We start from the raw sequence: 17,700 nt of genomic DNA on the forward strand, positions 1-17,700 counted from the left end.
TTTAGGATTGTAGGTCAGTGAAAATTTGTAAGGCTTGTAGCCAGATTGGGAATTCTATTACTTTCATTTATTTCACACATTGGAAAAGCCAGTGTGGTGGAGTGTTAGGAACATTTGACACATTAGCTTAATTATCTGGTTTTATTTTAATTTTCCTGAATATTTTTATTTTATCTAAGCAAAATCAAACTGTCAGAATATTTATATATGTGGGATAACCATAAACAAATACTGTCTACAGTTAACAAATATTGAGTCTAAAAACAGATCAAAATAGTTTTTGGGTAAAGGAAAGGAGGAATGGAGGCAAGAAGCAGTAAAGGGAGTAAAGGGAATAAAGGGAAGGGGAAACTTACCACGATGGTGATAGGATGGAAGAAGAAAGTCAGAGTCACTCTCTCCACTACCACTTCCTTCACTATGCAGAAACTGATCCACTGATGGATCACACACCGGGATCACACAAGTGTCAAATCAGGGTAAAATCACACCAGAGGACCAAGGGCAAATGGAAAGGAGAATAGGTAGGCAGGAGTACAGGAAGCAGCACAGCACAGCACAGCACACAAATCACAAAACACACAAATCAGTAAGGCAGAACATAGGGTGACTTCAGCTAATCAGGGGAAAACGAAACAACTTACAGATGCTTCAATTTGAAGTACTAGAATTAAAACTGACTATTTAAGAAAAAAAATGGCTTATGCAATTGAAAGGATTTTGAGCATGGATTTCTCACCTCCTCCACCTGCATCGAAGAGCTCCACTCTAAAAATCTTGTCCAGCTCAGGCACAGGATTGTCTACAATGGTCACAGTAATGAACTTCAACCTCTCGCCTTGTAGAAAGTCCAGAAGGCCATCTGAATCCTACCCAAGACAGAGGGAGACAAACAGGTATAAATGAAAGAAGAAAGCTGAAAGGAAAGGCGGTACCAAAATGATCATATAGTGGATCAACTCATTAGTAAACTGACCTCATAGTCCTCAGGGCTTGACGCTGTAAAGGGGGTTGTCCTGTAGCCTACCATCACCTTGCCCAACAGACCCTGGGCTCTGGCCACTGCCAGACGGACTTGTCCATCTTCTTCATTGACAGTGATATGAGCAGGTTCCAATGCTGGAGATATTAAGCCTTCACCTGGGAGTGTGGGCTGAAACTGCAGCAGGCCTAGTGAGGGAAAAGTGTGAGTTTGATTTTATAATAAAAAAGGTAGGGGAGGATACATGTTGAAACATAATATTACACAAGAGGGAGAAAGAAAAAAGCTTTAATGTTCAGCTGACCATTAAAGTCAAAATAAAACAACATAATACTGTAAAAGTTCTATTTTTGGGGGGTACGTTGGAGCGTACCATAGGGGTGGTCACTTGCCGTTACAGTGACAGTGTTAACAGAGTTATTGGAGTCAATGCTTGCGCCACTCGTAGGGGTGGAGCCTGGCTTCCCATCACCAGACTCAGCAGACACCAACGTGATCTGAAAGGACTCTGCCAGTTCTGGGAGGTTATCATCCAACACCACCAGGTTCAGTACCTAAAGACAAAGATTTGTATGTTTGAATGTCAGGATTTTACCTTACCTATCAAAGTCCTGAAATGTATCACTTTAAGACAATGCAATACAATGAGTATAGCATTATTGTATGTTCCACGGGTGTAAACAAGTTTAATCCTCAACTAACACCTGTTGGAGTCCAAACCGACCACTAGGTGGGGCTGCTTATCTAGACACATTGCAATTCTGTGTGTCAACCTGGGCACACATTAACAGACATTTATATACATTAATACATTTATTATTAGTTAGTTTCAAAGTAATTAAAGTAAAATTAAAGTAGTTTCTACAAAGAGAGTAATGTAGCAGGGTTTTTTTAGCTCATAAAACATGACTCCACTGTCCTGCTTAGTCCCTCACACACTATGCACACACCTCAGAGCGCTGTCCCGGCATGAAAAGCACAGCTCCAGTGGCATTAACAAAATCTTCGTGAGCTGGAGTCTCATTGTCCGGGCTATCCATCTGGGTTACATTGTAGTTGACGTAACATAGTCCAGCGATCCACGCATACGCTCAATTACACAAGAGATAGTGGAGCCCTCATCTGTGGTCTGTGAGAACAAATTAAAGAGAAGAGATAGAAAACAGAAAACAAACAAGGGGATAAAAATGTTAACTGATTCTAAAAATCTTAATAGAAATGATCAATACTGAATGCATCCAACTGTAGTCATTTTTTATGGTTGAAGATACTCCCATCAGCTGCATTATTGACCTATCCTAATTCTAATTGTGTGATTTGGAGAGTGAACACCTGATAGCCTACATGCCTCTACGGCTTTTAAAGGGCATGAATATTTAGAAATCCTCTAGTTCTGATGGAATGCCAGCCCCAGCCCTGCCACCTGTTGCGCTGATGGAAACGAAGAACAAGATCTCCCATTTCCAGTATAGGAACTCCTGATCCCCTTCTACAGGAATGCCTTGAGTGTCAGACCTGCTGCAGCTTCACCAGCTGTCGCTCTACCTGAGAGGGGCTAACATAAGAGGACACATATCCAATCCAACTAAAAAGGGGCAGCATGCTCTCCTTGCAGCCAGGCATGAAGGCTGATGAAATATGCAGAAGTACAGGGACTGGCAAAGCCGTGGGTTTACATTACATCTGTTTCTATGTTTTTTCATGCTCCCTTCTGGATTAAACTATTCACAACACACAGCTTACTAAACACCGAGCACTTACATCGGGTATACAGCCACCGGTGAATCCAAACAGCCCATTGGCATTGTCACTTTTCATAACTCTCAAAGTGGCAGTGGGTCTGGGGAGGGGCAGACGGGCTCCACCATGCACGGCCACCAGTTGTAGATAAAACACTTCCTCTCCCTCCTCCTCATCATCATCCCTGACTTCCACCACAAATGACTTCTGCCTCTCATCCTGCCGGTACAGTAGGTAACCTGAGACATTTCGTAGATCTGTCTTAGCAGGCTGGGTGTGAAGCTCATGGATGTGGCTGCGCTCAAGCTTGTTCCGTACAAAACGAACATCCTGGAGAAGGCCCGTGTAGAGTTGTTTACCCTCAGGATCTGACCCGATGAATACTGAAGCAGGTCCTGGAATAGAACCCCCCCAAAAAACAAAACAGTGGCAAAATATTTAAATCTTCAAATAAATACCAAGTGTATAGTGTGTGATAGGAGAAGACACATGCAGATAACAAAGAGCATCATTCGTTGACTGCTATATAATGTCACATATATTGTGCATGTCTTTTTAAAAACATTTCATGCTGTTAATATGACATTGCAGCCTCTCAGTCACAATAGAAAATCAACTGAATTTTAGTTCTACAAGTCTCGAATGAGATCATTGTGAGTTGAGCCATCATATCATTTGGTGAGTAAAAACAGCTATACGATTTACTTTTCTTCTTAATTCTTCAAACTTCCACTTTTTGAAGATAAGCGTGTCACATAATTATAATCCTTTGCATGCAAACTCAAACAGTGTGTCACAGTGTGACAAATCAGGCAAAGAAATTAAAATAATTCCAGTATAACATGTAACTCAACTGAACCTCCTGAAATTCAGTCATGTGACTTTTGTCTGTGTCTGGTTGGTTTAAAATCAAGTGAGACCATAGCAGACGCGTATGGATCAGACAATTTTTTACACTAATGAATAGAACTTTTTCCAAGTGGAGGTAGAACTTACAGTAATGGTCATGTAATTTGGAACCACTGTCATTTAGTTTCTGTGTTTGAAGTGTGTTGGGAAGAAAAAGAGACTCTTGATTACCGTCAACAAATGCCAGGTCCCAGCTCTTTCTCATTACTCATTTATATGCTTACACCTCACGTGCCTATCGCTTTCTTTGCTCGTACAAAAAGGAGCAAATGCAGTAAATCTACCACAGTGAGCAAGTACAAAGCCCTGACACAAAGCAATCCATCTGTGGGTTGAGTTACCAGTAGTGCACAATAACTCATGACATGATTGATGATAACATATATATCTACTGTGATTGAAGTTAGCCAAAGAGCCATCAGGATATTTCCCCTCAGGGAGCTTTTGGTCCAGTACGGGCTACCACTATTGTCTCCATTAATTAGAGCGAATGGGAAGAAAAGAAAATGCCAACTGATTCCCTTTAGCAGTAACAATATCCAACAGTGCTGAGGCTAAGTGGTCACTCAAGCATTGCAGAGCTCCAGCAGTCCTGAACAATGAGCAATGGAGCAGGGTGTGTGTGGTAAACTAAGTGTAAAAAAGTGTAAAATGAATTCCAAAAGTGTAATGAGAAACACATTTAGAGAAAGTTAGGGAAAATGTGTTAAACATAGATAAAACATTTTAAATTTTAAGAACTAGAGAAAACAACATGGATATGATTAAAACTCTACATTCTACAAAACACACTGAGTTTAACATGTCATGGTCAATAAATATCTGGTAGAAACACCTCACCATCTGTGATGCCCTCTCCTTTGATGCTCTTCAACCCTCCAGGAATAGGGCTCCCATCCAGGAAGAACTCAATAATCCCGTCATCCACTGTGATGATGATATGTAACCATGTATTGTCCAACACAAACTTCTCAGCAGTGGCTTGGGCCACCTGGGTATTGTTTGACCCTATAACTGTATAGTAAAGCATCACTGTAACATGAGACTCATTGGTGTGAACTTTCACTCCATAATACAAGGTTCCATTCATGGTGCCTTTGGACACTATGAAGCCATTAGTGTCTGGTCTGGGTACTAGCCAAGCAGAGAAGGTGAAGTTGCCCAGGGAAGCAGGCCCATCTTCAGGGGAGATGATCCCATAAGCTCCTGGAGACCCAGAGAAAAACCATGTGTCTGTGCCTGAGTGGTGTCTTCTGGCATGAGGCCTGCGCTCAACCTCATCTGGGAAAGAGGCTAGAAGGAGCAGGTCATCCATCAGTGGAAGGCCTTCAGGGAAGCGGCCAGAAAACAATCTCCCAGGCAACTCGCACATCACCAAAAGTACCCTGCTGTCGAAGGATAGTGAAGGAAGTGACGTCAGACGTATCATCCTCTGAGAGTACATCTTCAGCTACCTCTTGGTCCAGGTTGTTGTCAGCAATGGCAAAGACGCCAAATGGGTCATCGTTGAAAGGGATGAGTACCGAGGCATCAGAGAAGTGTTAGCCAGCTGTCCACCATCCCTGGGTACCACCTAAAGGAAATTTGTATAATTTATATCAATATTGGGTCTCACTCAATGACAAAGATAAATGCTAAGTTGAATGTCCCAGTTAAACATTTAAGACCAAGAACTATATTTGTGGAGACTCCCAAATGAATTTTTCTCTAACCTTTTCTAAGTGATTTATTGTGATTTATGAAAACATTATCCTCTGTGTTTTGCATTTTTAGGTGAAAATCAGCCATTTTCCTATATTTAACTTGTTGACCATGTGGATGTTCATAAAGATCTCAGAGTAAATTGAAAGGTAATTATATCAAAACAGTGATAAGTAAAGAAAAAGGGACTTTTTCAGCAAAATATGTCCTTACCTGAATGCAGAAAAAAATTGTATACAGCCACTGTTATTTGTTAAAGATCATAGGTTTTATTGTTGACTATACGATTTATTTGTTTATATATCATGAACACTCATCAGCATCATCAGTGCAGTACTGACCAGTGTTTCTACACATAACAGATATTCCTCATGTAATTCAGGCTTACCTGAGATATTGACCAGCCTGAGGATATAGAACTCAATGAACTCTGGAAGTTTGTCTGAGATGGCCTCCAGGACAATAGGTTTCTTCTCATCACCTGTGGTGAAGGTGATGGAGCCAGATGTATTTGTAAACTCCTGGTTTTCCTCCAAGGGAGTCACAGAGTCATTGGCATACAACTGCCAGAAGACTGTCACGTTACCGAAGTGGCCCCTTGCACGAAGGACACTGAGACAGAAAAGAGAACATTTACAATTCAGGAAGACAGAAAGTGAAAATCTCTAACCAAATGGATTAAAGACAAATAAGAGAGTTTTTGGAGAAATACAGGTTGGAAAAAAATAAGATAAATTGATAAAATGAGTATGAAAACCACTCCTATTTTAGATTATTTAACATAAAATAGATTAAAACCTGCTCCTTACTAGAAATTATTTGTCCTGCCCTCCTCGACAGGCTTCTCTACCGATTCCAGAGAGAAAATCCCATTGGCATCATCATTGGCCTCAATCACCACAGTGGCTGTGTCTGCTCCATACACAACAGCATCACCTGTGTATGGATGTACATCATCAGGCACTGTGTAGTTATACTACACTTACAGTTTAGGAGACAGACAGAAAGACAGACATGTACAGCACCAACCATACAGCTATTGTTATGTAATGCTATAACTATGGCAACCAAACCTAGGTGGAAAAAGCCCTTTCTACTCCTAAGAAAACATCTAAAAAAACCTAAAATCTTGTAATAGATAAAGGTTGGAAATGAAAAAAATCAAGGACAGTGCCTCAATATATAAATCACAACACGGTATTCATCTATTCATCTTCTGAACCCGCTTTATCCTCACTAGGGGGATGCTGGAGCCTATCCCAGCTACCTATGGGCGAAGGCGGTGTACACCCAGGACGAGTCGCCAGCTCATCGCAGGGCTGACCTATAGAAACGGACAACTAATCAGAAGACGGTATTTTTTAAAGATTTTATAAAAAGCATGAAGGCATAAGAACCCCATGTAAATATTTAGCTAAAATCACATTCCCACAAATCGAGGAACCTCTCATATACTTCAGGTTACCAGAGTGCGAGTAGACTGTAAAAAAGCATCCAAATGTGTTCATAATAAAAGCTGGCAAGGTACAGGGTGTCATGGTTCCCGGTATTAACTTGATTGACTTCTAACATGAGGGTTATTGACTTTTAACACATTCTCTATATAAAGGACAATCCCCTGGCATAAACCAGACCCTAACCCTCACTCTACTCCATGTCAATCAGTAAACAGAGAGAGGCCAGTGGAGTGGCCAGTCTTTGTGTCTTAGAATGTCTGGAGTCTGGTAATTAAGGTCCTGTTGGGGCCCATCGGTCTTTCATTCCTGTCCCTGACACACAATAGTAGGATTAGGAACACTTCAGTGTTACCACAGTCACTGCTGAATAATGCTGCTACCCTCTTTGTACACATACTTTTGACGTTAAGCAGAGGATAGGGTAGATAAAATAATTTTCAGGTGAGGTTCCTCTAAGGGCATGTGCATGATCTTGTTATTATTTTCTTAAGGAACATGAACATGGTATTAATAATGTACTCATATGAATATGATCCTGATATGGTACATTGTCTCTTCATAATAGACCCAACACTCACACTCAAGTACTAACTAAAGTTAACCAGTCACTGGCCTGGTCATTTTTCCAAAATTCAGCATGCTTATGTTTATTGTTATCATTATCTTATATTTTAAAAGAGAAGTGGACTCTGTTTGTGTGTGTGTGTGTGTGCGTGTGTGTGTGCGTGTGTGTGTGTGTGTATGTTTGTGTCTTGGGCATCACACAAAATCCAGAAAGAGCTGACTACTGCAGTTTGGCATACTCATGTGTTTTTGGTCAAGGAAGAGACTAGCAAAAAAGACAAGTTGATGGGATCAATATTTTTAGAGATATTAGTAATTTTAGAATACGATAGCCTTACAATTATGTTGAGTGCTTTGGTGGTGACTACTGGACAAATGTGGTACAGCATACGCGAATACACAACAAATATCTGTGCTGGGGGACCAGGATGCTGGCCCTCAGGGTCCGGATGTGGTCCCCGGGATAGTGCCTCTCAGGGTCGGGATGTGGATTTTAAAAACTGCCCCCCTTTTCACATTCCACCCTTGGTATTGACAATGAGTCCAGGATATCATCAGCAACAACAGCAGCATCAACATCAACAAAATATGTAAAATAACTATCACAATTCAAACAGTTGTAATCAAAATACATGAACTATTATATGTAAAATAATAAATATCATGATCTACCAATTAATTTTTATGTAATTACTTATAAAATATAGACTAACATCTTTTCCTAAAAGTCAGCTCTCTCCAGTATAAAAACGACCACATGTAGAACCCGTGGTTCCCCACGGGTCAATCCAATTTAACTTGCCAAAAAATGCATTACTTTAACAATATGCTGCTACGTTAGTGTTGTTTTTCTGTAGTTATCACTCTGATTCTGTTTAAACAGTTTTATTTATGCTTATTTTACTTAAACTTAATCAGTTTTGGGGAGCTCCCTGCACTTTTTGTTTCAAGGTAATGTCCAATAAGGCTTTTTTGTCAGATTGCCAGTCATTTTTCACTCTAACATTATAATTTTTACTGCAACACTCTTTATCAGCCCCCTTTGACAACTAAGAATTTTTATTGTATTAGCGCTGAAAAAACGTCATTGGTGAGCCCCTGCATCAGTTATGAACTTGGTTGAAAAGAAGCCCACACTGACCCGTGGCATTGTACAGAACAAGGTAAAAGGGTTCATCCGTCTCAGGTATGTCGTCATCTTCCACGGCCACAGAGATGTTCTTCATCCATTCGCCCACATCGTACACCAGTAATGTGTCGTTACTCAGCAGGGTCAGGTCACCCGGTGACGCGTCGCCGTACTCCACCCGGTACATCACTGTGGCAACGAAATCTGCCCGCCCTGCCCTCAGAACGGTAAAGTTGGCCACTCCCCCTTCCTGAAGTCGCACGACCACAGGTTCTGAGGTGCAGATGAGAAGTGAAGGAAAGAGAGTGGAATCCGTGTTTGTAGCTATATCATAACGTGCTGTAATAATGTCATTTTGACATTTTCTTCATAAAAAAAAAAAAAAAAGATAAGTGTTACCAGAAAATAAATGGGGTCATCATTCTTATTAATCTGTAGGCTGGCATTGAGTTTGTTTCCCAATCTTGCTCCACCTGTAGCATTTACCAGGGTGATGGTGAAATTCTCTATGTCTTCTGGGATCTAAAATAAAAATAAACCATAATTTAAAAATAGTCATAGGAGTGACATTTGAAAGCATTGTTTTTTTTTTAGGTAAATGTATTATTTTACCTCATCAGGTACAGAAGAAAGAGTGAGGTTTTTCAGATATTCTCCTTCCAAAAAGGTGATGTTTCCCTGGGACTGGGCTGACGTCTCCAGACAAGGCTTGGCTCCAGAATCCAGGAAACAGATACTTCTCTGAAGGTACCCCTATTTCTTACTACAGGGTATGTTGCTGCAAGAAAAATTACGAACATTATCTGTTTAGAATAATGGATGTCCAACTCATCACCTGTGCATTGGTCTTCAAGTGAACTGTTTTTCATTCATTCATTTTCTGAACCTGCTTTATCCTCACTAGGGTCACGGGGGTACTGGAGCCTATTCCAACTACCTATGGGTGAAGGCGGGGTACACCTGGACGAGTCGCCGTTCATCACAGAGTTGATATATGGAGATGAACAACCAATCCCTCTCACTTCACACCTATGGGCAATTTAGATTAACCAATTAACCTATTAGTGCATGTCTTTGGATAGTGGGAGGAAGCCAGAGTACGCGTAGGGAACCCATGTAAACACAAAGGAGAACATGCAAACTCCACACAGAATCGACCATCTTGCTGTGAGGCAACAGTGCTATCCACTGCACCACCATGTCGCCCCATGAACTGTTTTTGTTAAATAAAATGTAAAACTCAACTCAAATACAAACTTTTGGAATTATCCAGCACATCCTCCATACACTGTATCTATTATGTGATTCAATCCCATTAGCTCCATTTTAAGAGTCCATTAGTGTCCACTTAACATTGATAAGTATCACTAGCATCTAAAGGACTGCTGCTACTACGTACCCAAGTGTGTCTTGTTCCCTTTACTCTCGTTAATGGCCATTGTCAGTTCTGATTGGATGAACTCAATGACCCCAAACGGGTCATCGTTCCTCCTCACAGTGATGTTGGCCACCCTGTGGTTGCCAAGGCGACTGGGTGGAGTGCTATGACTGGAGAGTACTACAGAGAAAGTTTCATCCAGCTGGAGGCAAAAGAAAGAAACCAATATTGTTTCACTGGAAGCACTTTGCAATTTGATGTGAAAGTACAGTATATTATGTAAAGTATATCATAAAAATGTGAATTTATAGTATTACATTGGCCATATTCCTACCTCAGGCACTCCATCAGGCTTTGCCACCAGTGCAACCACCACCTCTCTCTCCCCTGGTCTAAACTCCAAGATGCCTGTAGCGCCATAGAACTCAGCACTGCCTGATGGTACGAGTGAATATCGGATCAGCTGTGTCAGTAGCTGTCCTTGAGCCCTGACCACGTGCAGCTCCACGGCCTCGCCCTCCTAAGGGTTACAAGACTTAGGTTAGTTGAAATTGCACAGTAAACAAAATTTACAAAATTTACAACCAACACTACAAGCATCAGAAAAGGCAATACAATGGTTTTGAGTTTAATGTAGGGATGCCGGCTTTAGGCTTACATTCATTGTCCAAGGACCTCTAGAGAACTGGGCGAATTCAAACACTCCCCCTGGATCATCATTCTCCATGATGACAATCTCTCGACTGGTGAATCCAGCTTTAAGGATCTGGTTTTCGACATTACTCCTGGGACACACACATTTACAATATTAGAGATTACAGATGACTAACTTTAGTGTTGGACATTTCACATTCCTTCGTGAATTATTGTAAAATTGCTCTCAGAGTGAGAATGAAAGAATGAATGAAAGATGAATACTATATGATGCTAGAGATCAATGACGTTTTTTGCATTTCTGCTCCTGCCTATTTTGATCCGTCACAACATTAAGGCTCAAGTTTAATCTAAACCTCTAACTGCATTCCTGTTTTTGTCTGGGGCTCATTTATTATTGGTTCCATACAAAGAATCCCAGCGTTCATACCACTTTCATTAACATGTCAATCAATGACATGCCTGCATCTTTATTGCTCCACAGGGTGTGGTGTGTTGAGAAAACTGAGGCCAAGTAAGCATGACATAATGGGTAATTAGAGACAAAGATGGGGCAGAATAAAGCACTCAAAACAAACAGTCCAGCCAAGGCATGGCATGCATACAAACACTGACATCTTTAAAAAGATACAAAATCAGTCCTGGTTAAATCAAAGTGAACATAAAGAAGATTCTCTATTTACTCCCCACAACCACTCTCTTAGGATTTGCTTTTTTCACACCAGCACAAAACCCCCAGCCCCACCTCAATACCCCTCATCCCTACGTCAACCAAAGACTCCAGAAATCCTGAAGTAGGCCCTTCTCTGAAAAACAAAGTCCTGATTCACACCACACAAAAGGCCCAGGTTCACTTCACTCTCCACTTACCCAAAATACACTATAAAGCGGGCAGTCTCCACCCTGCAGGAGAGGAATAGGCGGGAGTAAGAGTTGGCGTTCTCATCAGAACATAGACTAACAAGTGAACCCACCCCCTAAACATTGTCCTAAATACACAAACATGCACATTCATGCTCTTAAGTCTTTGTGAGAACACTTGATATAATACGTTCCCTAGCCTTTATACCCTTAACCATTACAACTAAATGGATGAATCTAAACTTTAATTTGTAAAACCAAGTCTTGGCTGCACTGTTTGTCTCACCTGTGTATGACGAAGAACCTACTGATATCATTTTGGAACTATGTTCACAGGTTAGAACAGACACAAAGGCTGTTTGAGAGGCATTTCTGGGCCCAGGCCTCACTGCAGTTAGATGTGTAAAATCACTCATTTCAAAAATTGCAATGAGATATTATATCATCAACTCAATCAAACTCAGGGATTTACTTTTTCTTGTTTATGTAAAGAGGCGGATGTACAATATTATAAACTATGATAGTGTGATTTCTGAAAGCACTTTCCGAATAAACAGGAAATCAGATTTGGCTGACTACATTTATTCTGAAATGCACTGAATCATGACAATTTATACCTCTGGCAACAGATTCTCATCTAGCGAACAGGTACTGAGCCTTCTGGAGGTGAGGTAAGAGGTTCTCAGCAAAAATAAACTGGAAGAAGACCTTTTCATAATAATATTGTCATCATAGCAGCATTTTACATAACTGACATCTTCCACTCTAGTTTTAATTATGTAATTCGGATAAATTTTCATAATACACATAAATAATAGCAAATGATGGGTATTATGAGAATTTATTTTATTATGAAGCATATGTGTTTGAACTTTTTTCCATTTTAAATGTGTAATAATTAAATATATAATGAAAATAATTCATACTGATGATTATTATCTAAAGTCAGTTTAGGAGCAGCTCTACAAGGCCAACATTGGTGATATGGGGACCCTCTTGCAAATGAGATTCAACAGTTCAACAAGGTAGTTGTCACGTATGGGTAAGGTAAGACAGTCCTCAAGGTGTTAACCATCAAAAAACAATTTAAAGTTGTGAGGATTGGTCATAATGGTCAAAATGTCCTCATAATAATGGAGATAACACACCTACAAAAATCACACATGCACAGACTCATATATACATCTCAAAACACTAAGCTACATTTATCAGAAAAAGGAAAGGATTAATTCACTTTGATAACAATCCATCAAGTACACAGTAAATTTACCTGCTACTACAACATTTTTCTGTATTTCAGTATCCTCACCTATCCAAAGTGAGCAGTAAGGTCTCGTTGACTTCTGGGATATCATCAGCCAATACAGTGAGGTTGATGGAAGCATCGCTCTCTCCAGAGAGGAAGACAACAGAGCCACTAAAAGGTTCCAGGTCATTAGTAGTAACATCCATATGATTGGCACCAATTGGGTGGAGACTCCAGAACACTTCAGCTTGACCATCTGTCCCATCCCTTCGCAGAGGAAGGGTCACCTTTAGGAACACATATCATGAGAATTAATGGCATTTTAATGAATAAGCACTTTTCTAAATGCATTATAATTGTGGTCAACTTAGCACTCAACCAAAATGAGATCAGAGTAAATTAATTAAAACACCCCCATCCAAAGATTCACAGTAGCTTCTTCAAATGAAGTAAAATGAAGGCTATGTTTTTGTATTTTCAGCACAGTAGAATTTTTTTTAAATTTTGTCAATTAATGACTTCTTGCTTTGACATTTACAGTATCTATTCTTAACTGCGAGTGACAAACATCACAGACCTCACTCCTAAAAATAGGGATTTCATCTTACCATGCTGCTATTGCTGTCCTCTGGCTCATAAAGTACTACTGTGGTGTTATTGGTAAGCCAATTTCACCATTAGCAATGTCCGATGTTACAGTCAGGGTCAGGTTGAGGGGTCCCCCAAACCTCGGGCTGTTTGAAGGAATAGGGGGGCTGATATCAACCAGCTCCAGTGAATTCAACTGAGAGACCAAAGAAAACAACTCTGTTAATTATAAAGTACTGGTAGTTTTTGGCCTGAGAGTAAGTGCGTTGGTGTTGTTAATTAGAACAGTTGAGCAATTCCCATACAACACGCCAGAATTAAATGCCAGTGTCTAATGATTCACACATGCAAATGAGGCACTTAAATGTTGGACAGCACTGAATTGGTCAGAAGTACAAGTGGAAGAACATAGTTCTTTTTTTATGTCCATACAAATTTTAAAAGCAGAATGTCAATAAAAGATTCAATTTGATGTGACAATTATCTTCCGTGCTTGTCTACCTACCTCTATTAAAAAATGAGCTCCGTTTTGCAGAAAAGCATCATTCCTGATTGGCAGTATCACGTGTGCCTCACGCTCACGGGAAAACACTACATTAACGGTCCTGCTAACATTCAGGATCTGGTCACGGGCCAATGCTGGGTCAATAGGACCAGCAGGAATGTAGAGGGCTGTAAGAGTCATGGACACATCTCCCAGAGTACCACCATCCCGCAAGAAGTTTAGTGATAGGAATCGGCCCTCAGGTAGGCTCTGGATGCTTTGCCCTTTTTCTGAATCAAATCGAAAAAGACCATAGACATCATCGCTGTCTTGAATGTAGAGCACCAACTGAGGAGAGAGTGGACAAAGGCCAAATGAAGAGTAGGGGTAAAATATCAGCAAAAAAAACAATAAATCAGTTAAAATAATTTTCCATTTTTAAAAACTAAAATGATTGAAAACACACCCTCTGGACAAAGATTTTCTTGTGGGAGCAAATATTTTATATACCACTTAGTAGGAAACCTCTAAATGAATGATGTAATGAGTGAAATGTTGTTTTAGGTGGTTTTACTTCAGTAAAAATAAAAACATATACTTAACACTGTACACTTCACTTGGTACAAAGTCTGCTTGTGTGCAGCCCTATGCAAATTAAAGTGGAAACTAGATTATATTTAGGCTATGAGGAGATAATGACATTGAAGCTCAGATTTCCCGTCAGTGCATTTTTGGGATTCTGTTGTGTATCTTGTTTTTCTGTTCCTAAGATTGTATCCAATTTCTCAAGGGCAGAAGAAGGGATAGGTGAAGATCAGAGAGAAGAAAGTAAACAAGTGAGACTGAAAGTAGTTAAACAGCCCTGAGCTAACTTTAGAGAAGCATCCTCTTTAATTAACTCTGCTAAAACTGCTAGAGTCGTTTTTATGAGCATTTAAACAGAGGCTCATTCAACTCACCACTTGATCTATAGTTGCTGGGTGTACAGGAGTTATTCTAGAGTTCAGTGTCATGTTCGTGCGCGCATGTGTGTGTGTGTGTGTGTGTGTGTGTATGTGTGTGTGTGTGTGTGTGTGTGTGTGCGTGTGTGCGTGTATGATATATACGTTGCAACATTCACCCTGATTAACAAGTCATATGTTATATTTTGAATTAATATTTGCTGAATCAACATCTCCTGCACAGATGGAAAACAGACTCTACGACTTCACAATTTAAATGATGTGTCAATGTGTTTTTGTATGTGACCAAAGCAGAGTCTGAATGCATCTAATGCCTTTTAACTTAAGCAAGACTTAGATCTGCCCACTGCTTTCACACATAGCCAGAGGGCTTGGACAAAGATGGATGCTATAAAAAACCTGTCACCACTTCACCCACGCTTTTCCAAAAAGAAAAACACACAGACACCACACACAGAGCATGCCTGCTGTTTCCGCTTTGTTTTGATTCAGCCACATTAAGGGAACACCCACAGAGCCAAGTGACAGACTAAAGGGTCTACTTTAGTGGAATGTGCCAAGTTTGCCACTGTACCTTACAGTAAGTCACACGCACACACCTACACGTGTAAAACACATGCACAACATCTGGAGGGTATTTTCCCCAACGAGTGTAGCAACTGTTTCACTCCTCCCTTTGATTGAAGTCATCATTACAACAGAGAAAACACATCAGTAATAGATTTATATTGGTCTGTCAAAGATCTCTTCTAAACTGACCTCCATGGGTTCGTCGACTTCTGCACCCCCAGTTACAGTGTCTGGCAGCAGCTTGAGAACAAACGCCTCTGCCTCTTCAGGGAGATCATCTTCCACAATGTTTAAAGGAATTACAGCGGTAACCTGGCCAGCAGAAAACTTTACAGTCCCAGAGTCTGGCGACAGATCATCTGATACTGGCATGTTGTCAGTGGAGTTTCTACTTATGGTCCATTTGGCCGACACATTCCCATAGCTGCCTCCATTTCGCACAATAATGATGCCTTCAAATCTGTAGGATAGGGGAAAAAATAAAGTGAAATTTAACATATTTATCAAGATATGTTCATGTACAGTACTTAGTACACTGCTTATGAGAACCATTAAAGATGGTATATTACCATCCAATGAGACAAGTATTCATAAATTATCCACCTCTGTGTGAGGTCTTCATTGATGCTGAATGGTTGAATTACTGCACTGCTGCTGATTGACAGAACACCGTGAGGTTTATCATTTGGCTCGATGGTCACTTGCACAGAAATGGGTGTTACTAGTACTGCATCGCCTCTGATGGTCTCCTCCAGCAGCACTACATGAAAGGATTCTGCAATTTCTGGCACTGAATCATCACTGATGTTAAAGAATAGGCTGGTCTGGTAGACAAATGGAGGAAAGGTCACTGTTGTGACCTGCTGTAGGTCATGGAAATCATCAGCTGGTGTGGCGCTGCCTGATCCTCCATTGCTTACCACCATGTAAATTACAGAGACCTACATCGAAGAGAAATACAATACTAAGGTCAAAAAGTTATGTAAGTAGATTAACAAAAAGTAACTAGATTAACAGAAAAGCACCTCTGTGTCAACAGAGCCAACAAGTGGCCCATCCTCAGTCAACCGACCACGGGTCACATTAAGGGCAATCACTCCAGCAGACTCTGGTACTGCCATGATGGAATGGGAGAAGCGCAGTGGGCTGTCATTCCGTTGAATTCTCAGCTGGACACTACTGGCATTGGGCCTGAGGAGGGCTCCGCCTGCCACATCTGTCAGTTTGACTGAAAACACCTCATCATCCTCAGGAATCTGACCCACAGAGAAAAGGATAAAGATTTACAAACAGTAATACCTTTGATAAAGCTTAGGAGAAACAAAATAAACACGGTAGCGATGAAGAATTCTATGAAGGTCAGATACACATAATTAGCTCATAAAACACTGATGTTCTTTAATGTCAATTACATAGAAATTTGTAAGGCTTAGCTCCAAACAAGCTTGGAAATATCTACCTCTTATTTGGACATTTATCATCCCTCATCCATCATCCTTAGCAACCAAATTATGACAAATATCAGGCCTAATGAGTGAGACATTTGGTTTACACACACCTGGTCATCCTTAATGCGAATACTGAACTGCACAACAGACTGTCCGACAGGAATAGTGATGTTCCCTCTGTCTGGACTGAGGTCCTCAATGGCAGGGTTGGGACCCCCAGAAATCTGAAGACAGAGGTTCTAGTTACACTTGTGGAATTTATTTTATAGTAAAGTGTTGTGGGTTTTTTAAAGGCATAAAAACATTTCATCGCAGAATTTTAAAGAACTACACAATATAAAACAGTTTTGTTTATCAGATACTGTACAGATGACAAATAACTTGAACTATACAGATTACACTGTGTGTTTTTGTTTAACACTGAAGGGTCTTTGGTGCGCTGGCATGTACATTGCCCTCCCACCTCAAAGTTCACGGTCACGGTGCCATATGTTCCCTTTTCTCTAATCAGGGTCAAAGGCACATAATGGCTTCCTCCTCTTGGTTCACTGACAACAATTTCTTCAGTCTGAGAAAAACAGTGACAAACAGACAAAAACAAAGAAACAGAACTAAAGTTGACTATATTTAATACATATGAAAATTGTTTCCTCTTCCCAATTACAGTCAACCAATGAAATGACTCAAAATCTCAAACGAAAATTATATTACAGTATACATGGATTTGATGCATTGAATATGGATGAGCTAAACGTCTTTGATGAAGATAAGAAAAATTCTCAAGTACAGTACACTAAATGCAGCTAAATGAGTAACACCCAAAATCTTAGACTGTTTCCACTATTTAATACTCACAAACGCATTTCATCTATTCTGAACAGCTGGAAAAAATTTACCATGCTTTTGTCAGGTTATGACAGATCTCTAATAAAATGTTAAATTACTCAAATAAAGATATAAGACCTTTGAAAATAATGAAAATGGCAGTATTTAGGCCAAGTTGTTTCATGTAATGATGAGCCTGTGG

General features: G+C 40.2%; 1 protein-coding gene across 1 annotated transcript in view; it reads right to left on the minus strand.

Annotated features, from left to right (window-relative positions):
- Window positions 1–17,700, minus strand: part of adgrv1 (adhesion G protein-coupled receptor V1) — a 112,954-nt gene that overhangs the window by 78,796 nt on the left and 16,458 nt on the right. The window contains 28 exon segments of the mRNA XM_030142528.1: window positions 357–437; window positions 740–869; window positions 977–1,170; window positions 1,356–1,536; window positions 1,933–2,048; window positions 2,051–2,111; window positions 2,744–3,117; window positions 4,472–4,976; window positions 4,978–5,204; window positions 5,721–5,944; window positions 6,142–6,268; window positions 8,495–8,757; window positions 8,883–9,004; window positions 9,095–9,163; window positions 9,165–9,188; window positions 9,190–9,260; window positions 9,882–10,062; window positions 10,195–10,380; window positions 10,519–10,645; window positions 12,685–12,908; window positions 13,230–13,285; window positions 13,288–13,405; window positions 13,715–14,041; window positions 15,415–15,685; window positions 15,829–16,166; window positions 16,251–16,481; window positions 16,784–16,897; window positions 17,137–17,241. Of these exon segments, the coding sequence (XP_029998388.1) occupies window positions 357–437; window positions 740–869; window positions 977–1,170; window positions 1,356–1,536; window positions 1,933–2,048; window positions 2,051–2,111; window positions 2,744–3,117; window positions 4,472–4,976; window positions 4,978–5,204; window positions 5,721–5,944; window positions 6,142–6,268; window positions 8,495–8,757; window positions 8,883–9,004; window positions 9,095–9,163; window positions 9,165–9,188; window positions 9,190–9,260; window positions 9,882–10,062; window positions 10,195–10,380; window positions 10,519–10,645; window positions 12,685–12,908; window positions 13,230–13,285; window positions 13,288–13,405; window positions 13,715–14,041; window positions 15,415–15,685; window positions 15,829–16,166; window positions 16,251–16,481; window positions 16,784–16,897; window positions 17,137–17,241 (5,047 nt within the window).

This window comes from Sphaeramia orbicularis, chromosome 9, assembly GCF_902148855.1.
Source record: "Sphaeramia orbicularis chromosome 9, fSphaOr1.1, whole genome shotgun sequence".
Classification (NCBI taxonomy): Eukaryota; Metazoa; Chordata; class Actinopteri; order Kurtiformes; family Apogonidae; genus Sphaeramia; species Sphaeramia orbicularis.